Genomic DNA, 12,425 nt, shown 5'->3' with positions numbered 1-12,425 from the left:
TGACCTAAGTGAAAGTCGGACGCTTAACCGACTAAGCCACCCAGGCGCCCCAAGAGAATCTAGATTTTCTGAATCCCAGCCCAGTCCTTTCCATCTGTCCATATTACCTTTAAAAACACTATTCCTGGGGTACCTGGGTGATTTGACTTCAGTGTCTGACTTCAGCTCAGGTCATGATCTCACAGTTCATTAGTTCGAGCCCCAAATCAGGATCTGTGCTGACAGCTCAGAGCCTGGAGTCTGCTTCGGATTCTCTGTCTCCCTCTTTCTCTGCCCCTCCCTTGCTTCCACTGTTTCTCTCTCTCTCTCTCTCTCTCAAAAATAATAAACTTTAAAAAATTTTTTAAAAAAAGACTATTCCTTTTTTAACTGAAATATTCAAGTAACCCATTATTACATGTAATGGTTATTACTGATCATGCTCTTATTTTTTTCTTCTTCCCTCCTTTACCCCACCCCCCAAATTAACACTGTTTAGAAAACTGGTTTTGTTTGGAGGTCATAATCTGCAGAGGGATGAAGGAATTAAATGTGAAGGTTATGAGCTAGAAACATTTCAATCCTAAAGAACAAGGTTCTTCCTGTGAACAAGGCCAGAGTCGACATCATAATGCAACTTTATCAGATTTTTCAGAGATGAATGACTATCCTGTTCCTGAATTTAATTCCTATTTACTCACTTTTTCTCTTGTTCTTTTCAGATGAGCTAAAACAATATAACAAATCTGGACTTAAGAGAACATTAGGATGAGCCCCTTCAATTGTAGGTAACTCTTGTTTACCATTTAGGGACATTACCACACAATCTGAGAAATTTTAACTTCAATCCTTGGAGTAAATCAGGTAGAGTTGTTCACAGATTTAGAGTCCTATCTAGGACTCTGCTCTCCCCAGACCTACCCCATGTCTCTATTAGTGAGGCAACACTCTGGGCGCCACTTGTCCTGGATTCTCACTGTATTTAGTAAGAGATTTGGTGATTGCACACCTCTTTCTCCACTGCTAGACCCTAAGCAGTTCATGGTTAAGGACTGGGTCTTTTCATACTTGTACCCCAGTGCTGAACACATAGTGGGGCTTAAATATTTGTTGAATGAATACATCTTTTGATATCCTAGGAGGTAGTGATGGAATTAAGTTACTTAGAAAAGTTACCAGTCTATACATCTTTCAAAATGAATGATTTTTTTAAAAATGTTTATTCAATTTGAGAGAGAGAGAGACAGAACATGAGCTGGGGAGGGGAAGAGACAGAGAGGGAGGCACAGCATCTGAAACAGGCTCCAGACTCTGAGCTGTCAGCTCAGAGCCTGACACGGGGCTTGAAATCAGGAAAGGTGAGATCATGACCTGAGCCAAAGTCCAACGCTTAACTTACTGAGCCACACAGGCGCCCCCAAAATGAATGAATCTTAAAGACAAATCAACTTCCTGTTGTCAGGCCCCTTTGAGCCAAGTTCAAGTCACTGATAATTACTCAGCTTTGTACCTATTTGATTTAACCAACCTCTCTTCCACTCTTCCCTCCATTTGGGAGGTTGTCTGTGACATAGTTCTCCTCTCAGCATTCCCGGTACACCTTTAGGTGTATTTGATGGGATTGTGATGTTTTATTCTCTTGAAAATCACCCTAGCATATGCAGTTTTTACTCTGAGCTTGCTTTCTATTTGGTATTCTATGGCCTCTCTCAACACAGATCAAGATTTAACGTTTCTAAACAGGAAAACAAAAGTTAGTCAAAACTTTCATGATTTCATAACGTAAGAGAACACTTAAAACTTACAACAAAGGAAATTTAGATTCCTGTAAAGATGTACAACTCCCACCATCTGTCAAGGGGCATTCATTTTCTCCTCCTGCTTCTGACTTGCAAAAAATACGAGCTAATTTAGTCTGCCTAACGCAGTGTACCAGATGTCCACTCTCAGATAATTAGCGTCTCAGCCTTTTATCTACACAAACTGGTCATTGAAAAGGTCTTTCGCTTTGAAGTCAGTGGATTGCGGAAATACCATTTGACAATCCAACCTAGTCTTTTGAGATTGAGTCGGTTTCATGAGGGATCGGTGGAATTTTCCGACTGCTGGCCTGTTTTTCCACTTTGCCTGTCTATGAGGATTTCGGAACAAAATTATGCTTCTCTGAGTGTCTGCTTGCACAAGCGTTTACTGAAACAATCACCATTGTGCAAGCTCTGTCCTTTGAGTGTAACTAACCTAAACCCAGGGAGATGCACCATTGTGTCATGCAGATACTGCTCACTCCGAAGCAGCCTTCGGTGCAGGCCTGCGGACTTTCCCAAAGCCACTTCTCGCTGCCATGTCTGTCCCTTCCTCCACGTTGCGACTAGGGAGTCGTTGGCTGTTCCTTCTCTCGTATCCCTCCCTCCGCTAGCTGTTCCTCCCCAGGACTCCTCTTCGTCCTCCCGCCCTGCTCTGCGCGGGCTACGGCTGATCCTTCAGTTGCCGCCCCTCCCCGACGCCCGGACCCAGAGCTGCGCTCCACCCCGTCCCGCCCCCGACTCCCCCCCTCCCCCGCGCAGGCCGACTTCCCTTACATCCGGGTACCGACTCCAGCCGCCCAGACTCTGGCACTATGGTCATGGCGGAGGGGACGGCAGTGCTGAGGCGGAACAGGCCGGGCACCAAGGCGCAGGTACCATCTCTGCACCTTTTCTGCGTGGGGACTCTCGGTGGCGAGCCGCGCCGCACCTGGAAGTTGGCCGCCCCTGAGAGAAGATTGGGCCGGGGCGGTAAACTGGCGGGCAGGGGCACCGGTGCCCGGCCTGCTCTTCCGGAGCCGGGTATGGCTGAGGCGGCGGCGGCTCGCGAGGCCTGCGGAGCCCTGACTTGGGGGTGGGCATGAGGGGTTGGGGGCGAGCCCTGGGCTGTGACCGCCGGGGCCCCGGTGTGGAACCCTGTTGGCAGCGACTACTTGTTCTCGTCTTTCCCCTGAATTACAACTGACCATCGTCCGAGGGGCGCGTCCGGCCAGGTGGAGACCCTTAGGGTTTTGTGGGGGTCGGTGCCGCCACGGTGGGAAGGGGTTGTAAACACAGCCAACCTCGTTCTGGCTTCCGGTTCCTACCTGGCTTGTGACGTGCCTGCCCGGCTTCTGCCATCCAGCTTGTCTAGCCGGATCCTGGTAGCGATTATCTTCCTCCTGCAGTTTGCCTTTGACCATTTCTCGCTGCAGCTGTTCTCTGGCCCAACAAGTTTTCATCATCAGGTTACTCTTGTTAGATGTCTTTCCTTGGTATTACGTGTGAGGCACAGTCAGGGAATAAACTGATAATAATTTTAATCAACTTTTAGTAGGGCGGTATCTGGGGTGAGTTGGTTTTCGTTTAGGTATTGGTTCTGGGGGTTTTCAAAAGACGGGATGCCTCGCATTGTAAAAAAATAATTCAAATAGGCGTTTGGGTTTGATGTGATTAATTCGCCAGCGGAAATGGATTGCTGTTGAGTAGATGCTCTAAAATCACAAGAGGTGTTAAAATGTACTTTTAAAGAAACAATGATATAAGTGGGAAAAACAAACTGGAAAAAAAAATCATGGAGCTCTGACCGTATGCCAGAGAAAAGATTTTAAGATACTGCACAGAATTTTGGAAAGGAAGTCTTCCCAAGTATCTTTTAGTTCCAGACACTTTCCCAGATCCATGTTACAGATAAGGAAACTGAAGCCCAGATAATTGACTGCATTTGCTCAGCCTTACATAGTCTCTGGTTCATTGGTGACCTTTTCTCTTCAACAAGTTGCTTTTAGTACTTACTGAATTTTAGAGAGTTTAGCTTAAGTCTTACAGAGTCACATTTAACTGTCAGTAACTTTTGACAGTTTTGTGGACATATCACTGGGAATTTGTTATATATGGTTTCTTTTTTTAAATTAAAATTTTAGTGTTTATTTTTGAGAGAGAGAGAGCTCACGATGGGGAGGGGCAGAGAGTGAGAGAGAGGGAGACACAGAGTCCAGCAGGCTCCAAGCTCTGAGCTGTGAGCACAGAGCCTAACTTGGGGTTCAAACTCAGGAACTGTGAGATCATGACCTGAGCCAAAGTTGGAGCTTAATAGAACCACCCAGGTGCCCCAATATTATATATATATATTTTTTTACTTTTTCCAAACTTCTTTTTAAGTGCTCTTTTTCTGGGGCGCCTGGGTGGCTCAGTCGGTTAAGCGTCCGACTTTGGCTCAGGTCATGATCCCACACTTCGTGCGTTCGAGCCCCGCGTCAGGGTCTGTGCTGACAGCTCAGAGCCTGGAGCCTGTTTCAGATTCTGTGTGTCCCTCTCTCTGACCCTCCCCTGCTCAAGCTGTCTCTATCTCTCTCTCAAAAATAAAACATTAAAAAAAAGTAAATAAATGCTCTTTTTCTCAGATACCTTGACTTCTTATTTTGTGGGAACATTGTTTCTGATTCTTAAGTGATCAGCTTTTATATTTTTATATTGAGGTGGACTTGGGTTCTCACATTCTGAGAATTGCCATCCATTTTTGTTTACTCAGTTCTTAATTTTGAAAGGTTAGAAAGAATATATTTTAAGTTAATTTGTAACATCTGTTTCCTATGGTATCAGTAAGTAACATATAAGAATTCTCCTTTGATTCCCCCCCCATTGTCATAGATCAAGGTTGTTAAATTAAAGGTAGGGATTAAAAAAAAAGACTGCTTAAGCAGCATTCTTTCCTATTTCTTGTCTGTCACATTGATTTCCTTAAGTGAAATAGGTCTATTCTAAATTATTTATTTAGTACTATAACAGAGTAGGTGAAGTATCTTCCTACCTTTTTTTCTAGTTGTATATTTTTTTAATTGGTTAGATTGGGATATAGGCACAGAGTTGGTTTTCAGTAAATGTTTATTTCCTGCAATGCATGGGAATATTCATTAAGCCAGTTTTTGGTTCCTTTTGTAAGTGTTTAAAGCATATGACTGTTATGATGAGAGAAAACATTTGATTACCAGCTAATACTTTTATATCTCTTCTGTATATTCCTATATGTGTTTTTTAATACTTTTAAAACAAAATATTTTACAAACTATCTTAATTTTTTTAAAGGAAAGAATAGTCAAATCATATTGATGGAAAACATTTTCAGTATAAATTGCATGGAGAGAATTAAAAAAACTAGTCTTTAATTGTATTTAGATGCTATCTAGGAGAAAACATTGTGGAAAAACTTCTAGAAGGTTATTTTTATTTCTTGATCTATTAAATAATATATAATATTAAATAACATGAGAAAAAGAGCAAGTGAACTCTAGCGGGGGAGGGGTAGAAGAGGGGCATGGAAAGAGAGAGAGAATCCCAAGTAGGCTCTGAGCTGTGAGCCCAGAGCCCAAACAAAGGGTTCAATCTCAGGAACCGGGGGAGGGGTAGAAGAGGGGCGTGGAAAGAGAGAGAGAATCCCAAGTAGGCTCTGAGCTGTGAGCCCAGAGCCCAAACAAAGGGTTCAATCTCAGGAACCATGGAATGATGACTGGAGCTAAAATCAAGAGTTGGATCCTTAACTGACTGAGCCACCCAGGTGCGCCTCCTGACATATTAAAACAAGGTTAATTCATTTTCATTAATACAGGGCAACTATAAAAAAGAAAAATATGAAAAGTGTAAGACACTTAAGGTATACCTAACATCTACCCTTCATAACTAAGATGTTACTAATATAGATAAATCCCTCTTTATCACATTCTTCTGTCTTCTACCCACTTCTTCAACCAAATGATAGTGATTGTCATTCCTTTTATTTTTATTTATTTATTTATTTTTTAATGTTCTATTTATTTCTAAGAGAGAGACAGCATGAGTAGGGGAGGGTCAGAAAGAGAGGGAGACAGAATCTGAAACAGGCTCCAGGCTCTGAGCTGTCAGCACAGAGCCCAACGTGGGGCTTGAACCCACGAACTGCGAGATCATGACCTGAGCGTAAGTCGGACGCTTAGCCGATTGAGCCACCCAGGCGCCCCATTCCTTTTCTTTTCTGCATACTTTTACTGTGTATGCATTGTATCCATAAGTATGCTTTGCACTTTCTTAAACTTTTATTCATGTGGTATCATACACTGAATTCTTCATTTTGCTCCAGTCTTTGCTTAAGGTGTTTGCAGACTTACCCATGTTGATTGATACAGGGTTATAGGTCAGATCATTGGTTCACTACTCCTGTTTCCCTCAGTTTTACTCCAGAGACATTTATCAAGCAATTCCTATATGTTTGGTATTGTGCTGCCTAAGGATACATAGGTAGACTTTGCTGAAAAAATCAGTCAGATGGGAAAGTTCTTATATACTTACGGGAATGTCTGTGAACTGCACTACCTATAGAGAATTTCAGAACTGGTATAAGGTGATCCACAAAAGTACCAATTGCCCTTAATAAAGGCTGGTTGACTACTTTTTGGTGGAACTTATATTTTGATTTAGAAATTTAAGACACCATTTGGAACTGGAATAATAATTTATAATGTCTGTCTGAAATAGTACTTACAGAACAGTAACTACTACTAGCACCACCACCATTGCCAGCACCATCACAAACTATTCTCTGTAGGTAAAAATTGAGTCAGTGCTTGGAGAATTTTTTTTCAGCTTAACTTTTTGAGAGATAGTTAGCCACTATACACCAAAAAAAGTGATAGATTTATCTCCTCAGGTAATCCATGAAAAGTTTAGGGATTTATGGTTGAAAAATTTAACTTGTAGTTCAGTTAAATAACTAAATTTTGGTGTTCATTTAAAAACATTGAATAAAGTTCCTTTAATTCACTCAACTGATAATCATGTTTATAGTATGAGAGCTTTCTTCTTGAGTGTATTAAGAATCAAAGTTAATGAAAGTAATGTTGCTTCTTTGTAACTTTGTATGTGCTTTAACCATGAATTTTTTTATAGGATTTCTATAATTGGCCTGATGAATCCTTTGATGAAATGGACAGTACACTAGCTGTTCAGCAGGTAATAACAATAGTTTTTTGCAACTCCAGTAACCTAAGCATTTTACCTCCCTTGGCATAGTTAAATATTCTTATATCTTTTAGCACAAGACAGAATCCATGGAAAAAACAGAATGCCTTTTTAAAACTTTTATCAGTCTTCCATTGGTGTCACATACACCAATTCAGATGAACATGTGATTTTTTTTCCCCTTCATTTTGTTAATGAGGCATATAGGTCAGTTTTTGTATGTTGAACCATCCTTGCATTCTAGAAATAAATCCCCCATGATAATGATATATAATTCTCTTAATTTGCTGCCGAATTTGGCTTGCTAGGATTTTCTGTATCAGTGTTTATAAGGGGTATTGGTTTCTAGTTTTACTCCAGTGTCTTTGTTTGACTTTGCTATCAGGCAGGCTGAAATCATAGAATGAATTAAGAAGTATTCCCTTCTCTTTGGTTTTCTAGAAGAGTTTGAAGAGAATTGGTGTTCTTTATTTTTATTATTATTTTTTTCATCTTTATTTTTAGAGAGAAGGAGAGAGTGCAAGCAGGGGAGGGCCAGGGAGAGAGGGGGACAGAGGATCCGAAGCAGGCTCTGTGCTGACAGCAGAGAGCCCAGTGTGGGGGTCAAACTCACGAACCATGAGTTCATGACCTGAGCAGAAGTCAGATGCTTAACTGACTGAGCCACCCAGGCGCCCCAGGAATGGCGTTCTTGAAATGTTTGGTAAAATTTACCAATGAAGCCATTGGGTCCAGGGCTCTTCTTTGGTTGCACAGCATTGTGAATGTAATTAATATCACTAGACTGTACACTTAAGAATGATTTAAATGGCTGTCCTCATTGAATGGTCTTGGCACACTTGTCAAAAATTATGTGGCTATGTATGTAGGGGTTTATTTCTTTGAGCTCATGCAGTTCCATTGGTCTTTGTGTCTATCCATATACCAATACTACATTGTTTTGATTACTATAGCTTTGTAGTAAGTTTTGAAATTGGGGAGGTGAGTAGTTCAGCATGCTTCCTGACTGAGTCAGCCAGGCACTTTTTTTTTTAATAAATATTGAACCACCTTTCATTCCTTGAAGCTTCCTCTTGATTGATGTTTGTATGGTATATCTTTTTCCATCCTTTTACTTTTATCTACCTATATCATTATATTTGAAGTAAGTTTCTTGTAGACAGTGTATAGTTGTGTTTCTTTCCTTATTTTTGTGATAGTCTGTGTCTTTTAATTGGTTTATTTAGGCCATTTAATATTGACTTAGTTATTGGTAGATATGTTTATATTTAGGTCTGCCATCATATTATTTGTTTTCAGTTTGTTCCCTCTAGGGTTTTTTTGTTCATTTCCTCTCATCTGGCTTTTTACATATTGAACATTGTTAGTATTCTATTTTAATTGTAATTTTGGCTGTCTCTTTATGTAATAAGTTTTTTTTTTTATGTTTATTTATTATTGAGAGAGAGAGACAGAGCATGAACATGGGAGGGGCAGAGAGAGGAGGGGACATAGAATCTGAAGCAGCCTCCAGACTCTGAGCTGTTAGCACAGAGCCTGATGCGGGACTCAAACTCACAAACTATGAGATCATGACCTAAGATGAAGTCGGATGCTTAACTGACTGAGCCACCCAGGCGCCCCTGTAATATAGTTTGTTAAGTTTATTTTGATAGGGAGAGAAAGAATCCCAAGCAGGCTCCATGCTCAGAGTCTGCCGCAGGGCTTGATCCTACAGCCGCAAGATCATGACCTGAGCCGATGTCAAGAGTCAGATGCCCAGCCAACTGAGTCACCCAGGTGTCCCTATATAATATATTTGAAATATATAAAGTAGAAACTATCATCCTATGGATCCCATTATCCCTTTATGCTTTTCCTGTCAGTATTACATTTATATACATTGAAAACCCCATTAGTCAATGTTACATTTTTGCTTTCATCTGCCAAACATATTTCAAATGATTGGGGGAGGAGAATGGCCTATTATAATTATACCCAGATATTTATAATTTCTATTGTTCTTGATATTCTAAGTTTTCTTCTGGTATTAATTTTCCCCCCTTCTGTCTAAAGGACTTCCTTTAGCAGTTCTGTTAGAGTGCTCTGCTGCCTAGAAATTATCATTTGTTTTCTTTCTTTCTTTCTTTCTTTCTTTCTTTCTTTCTTTCTTTCTTTCTTTCTTTTTTAAAGATAGTTTATTGTCAAATTAGTTTCCACGTAACACATCATTTGTTTTCTTTCATCTGAAAATGTCTTTAATTTATCTTCATTCCTGAAGGGTATTTTTGTTAGATATAGAATTCTGGGTTGACAGTTCTTTCTTTCAGCACTTTGAACATGTTGTGTCAGTTCCTTCTGTCTATGGTCACTGATGAGAAAGCTGCAATGTTTTAAATATTTTGTATGTCATGTGTCATTTTTCATTGGCTTATCTTTAGTTTTTGGCAGCTTGATTATGTGTCTGGGCATGTATTTCTTTGGACTTTTTGTTCACTCTGTTTTTCTCTATTGTGGTAAATATATTTACCATTTTGCCACTTTTAAGTGTACTTTTTTAAAAGTTTTTTATTTTATTTTTTTGAGTAAACTCTACCCCAGTGTGGGGCTCAAATTCATGATACTGAGATCCACCCACTGAGCCAGCTTAAGTGTATAGCTTACACTATAAAAGGGCCCCTTAAATGTATAGCTCTGTGGCATTAAGTATGTTCACATTATTGTGCAATCATTACAGCCTTTATCTATAGAACTTTTTCATCTTTAACTTTATATCTGTTAAACAATAACAGCTTTCCACTACTCCCTTCCCCCAATTCATTCGTCTTCTTGAATTGAGATTTTCACATATTTTTTGTATACCAAGTAATTTTGGATTGTATTCTGGACATTTCGAATATTATGTTGAGACTCTGGTGTTATTTAATCCCATGGAGAATGTTGATATTTTTGTTTTAGCAGGTATTTGACCTGGTTAGATATAGGTTGCAAGTTCCAACCAGACCGAGGTTCTAGTGTTGGTTCAGATTTCAAAGCCTTTGTGCTACTCCTTGAATCTGTTCTGTGTGGACCAATCTGTGGTCAGCCTGGGTGGAGGTATATCCATTAGTTCAATTCTCAAAGTCTGTCATATGCTAATTATCAGATCAATGCATGTGAGCATGTGCAGATTAGGATTGAGCTCTGGAGTTCATGAACACCTTTATGGGGTCACATTTCTGAGTTTTGCTCTCTTTAATATCTCTCTGATACATTCTGGTTTCCTAGGACCCACCTTTTCTGGTCTTCCATCCAGAAACCACTTATTAGAATTGTGGTGTGGTTGTGGAAAGACAAAAAGAGAAAAAGAAATAGGGTTTGATCCCACCATCAAATGGAGAGGAAGATTTCTCTTCTTGAGAATTTTGTCCCTTGAATTTTTCTGTTGCCAGCTACTTTTGCTGCCATTGTGGAATTGTCTTAGGCATAGGCTAGAGTGGAGAAAAAGCAGAGGGCAAAAACCCAGCAGCTTTCATTCTTTTTGAGCTTTAGGAGTGCCATTTTCCATTCTTTGAGCCAGAACTATGTAGTTTCTCCTGGATCTATTAACATCAACAGAGCACAATTTAGGGTGTCATCCTGGGTTGAGCTTAGGCCAGGGATACTAGAGGGAAAAAGGAATACCACAGACTCACTGCGAGTTCAGTGATACTTTGAATTCTAGTGTTCTTTCCAGCTCCTCTTTTTGATATTTGTTCCTCAGAGATCTCAAAATGCCATACCATGCATTCTGTCCAGATTTTATGATTTTGTACAGTGGGAGAGAAAAGTTGATGTGTGTTTACTCCATCTTACCCAGAACTGGAAGCAATAAGATGTTTTTGTGTGGTATTTTACTGTTCCCAAATGTTTTCTAAAAACTGTTTTGGGAAAAGTCTTATATAAAACACAGTACTAGATCTTTGTAATTATTAATAATTATAGCCCACAGGAATAAGTCATTAGAAAGATATGTTTCTGCCTTTTTCATAACAGAAGGAAGAATTTCATGCTTTTTTTTTAAACTTAGTCTAGAAATTTGGTACAGTGTATTCCTCTACTGAGGAGACTGGAAAGGCCTGGGAAGTTAAGTGTATACTGAGAGCATCTGAAATGTTAGTGAGCTTGATCAGATGACAGTATCAGGTAGAAGTGGTAATGCCTTTGGAAGCTACCTGAAAAAGATTCTTTTCAAGAAATGGTAGTAAGTTAGGATTTTAAAGTTCTTGGAAGCATAAAGAACACTATTCTTATAAGGTTGTCTTCTGGATTTTTTTGGGTGGAATTTCTTAAAGATTACAAAGCTAGTTTCTTTTTTTAAATTAAAAGAAATTTTTTTAATGTTTTATTTGAGACAGTGTGAGCAGGGGAGGGCCAAGAGAGAGAGGGAGACGAAGAATTCGAAGCAGGCTCCAGGCTCTGAGCTGTCAGCACAGAGCCCAAGACGGGGCTCAAACCCATGAACCGTGAGATCATGACCTGAGTCGAAGTCAGACACTTAACCGATTGACTAAGCCACCCAGGCACCCCCAAAGCTAGTTTCCTAAATAATAGTTATATAGTTTACTCAGCTTCAAAGCCTTTTAGCATTAAAATTCAGCAGCAAAAGTTTTATGTAGTAATGGTACTACTTTTCCATTTAATTGAATTACTAAATAACATAATAAAGATAATGTTGAAAATGTACTTAAGAATATTACAGCTTTTCATGATAGGGCTTATTCTTTTTTTCCTATTTCATGTTTGTCTATCTTGTGATGCACATGAAAACTCCTAGTTTAGATTTGTACCACATTATGTGTGACAGGGAGAGGATAGAGTAACATTGCGGTTGTAAATCTTTAGTTTTTGGGTGTTTTGAGGATGATAAAAATAACTTTTCATAATAAAACAGAAATTGCCAATAGTACTAATAACTCAGAAATAGTATAAAAATTTCCATAAGGAAAAAGTTATATTTAGGGAGCATTAGAACATTTACTTTTCTTTCTTTATTTTTATTTTTTTAATGTTTTTATTTATTTTTGACAAAGCAGGCTCTAGCTCTGTCAGCACAGAACCCTACATGGGGCTCGAAACCATGAACTCTGAGATCATGACCTGAGCCGAAGTCGGGTGATTAACTGACTAAGCCACCCAGATGCCCCTAGTTTTCTTTTTAGTAGTTATTTATTTTGAGAGAGAGAGAACATGAGCCAGTAGAAGTGGGGGAGAGGCAGAGAGAGGGAGGGAGAGAGAGAATCCCAAGCAGCGATTGGGATTCAGTGAGATCATGACCTGAGCCAGAATCATGAGTCAGACACTTTAGGGGCGCCTGGGTGGCTCAATCGGTTGGGTAGCTGACTTCGGCTCAGGTCATGATCTCACAGTTCATGGGTTCGAGCCCCGTGTCGGGCTCTGTGCTAAATGCTTGCTCAGAGCCTGGAGCCTGCTTCAGTTTCTGTGTCTCCTTCTCTC

General features: G+C 39.9%; 1 protein-coding gene across 3 annotated transcripts in view; it reads left to right on the top strand.

Moving 5' to 3' along the window:
* The window catches only part of LOC120222071 (MOB-like protein phocein), a 41,522-nt gene that overhangs the window by 12,301 nt on the left and 16,796 nt on the right, over window positions 1–12,425 (top strand). The window contains exons 1-2 of one of the 3 annotated variants that reach the window (XM_039219753.1): window positions 2,542–2,656; window positions 6,900–6,962. In XM_039219753.1, the coding sequence (XP_039075684.1) occupies window positions 2,597–2,656; window positions 6,900–6,962 (123 nt within the window). In that variant the 5' untranslated portion in view covers window positions 2,542–2,596. Of the gene's footprint in view, window positions 1–2,538; window positions 2,657–6,899; window positions 6,963–12,425 lie in introns of those variants that run through there. The other 2 variants (XM_039219756.1, XM_039219755.1) reach the window with 2 other exon arrangements.

This window comes from Hyaena hyaena, unplaced genomic scaffold (genome assembly GCF_003009895.1).
Source record: "Hyaena hyaena isolate Hyena2069 unplaced genomic scaffold, ASM300989v1 scaffold_832, whole genome shotgun sequence".
Taxonomy (NCBI): Eukaryota; Metazoa; Chordata; class Mammalia; order Carnivora; family Hyaenidae; genus Hyaena; species Hyaena hyaena.
Note: the sequence above shows the minus strand (reverse complement) of the source record. Positions and strands in the feature narration are given on the sequence as shown.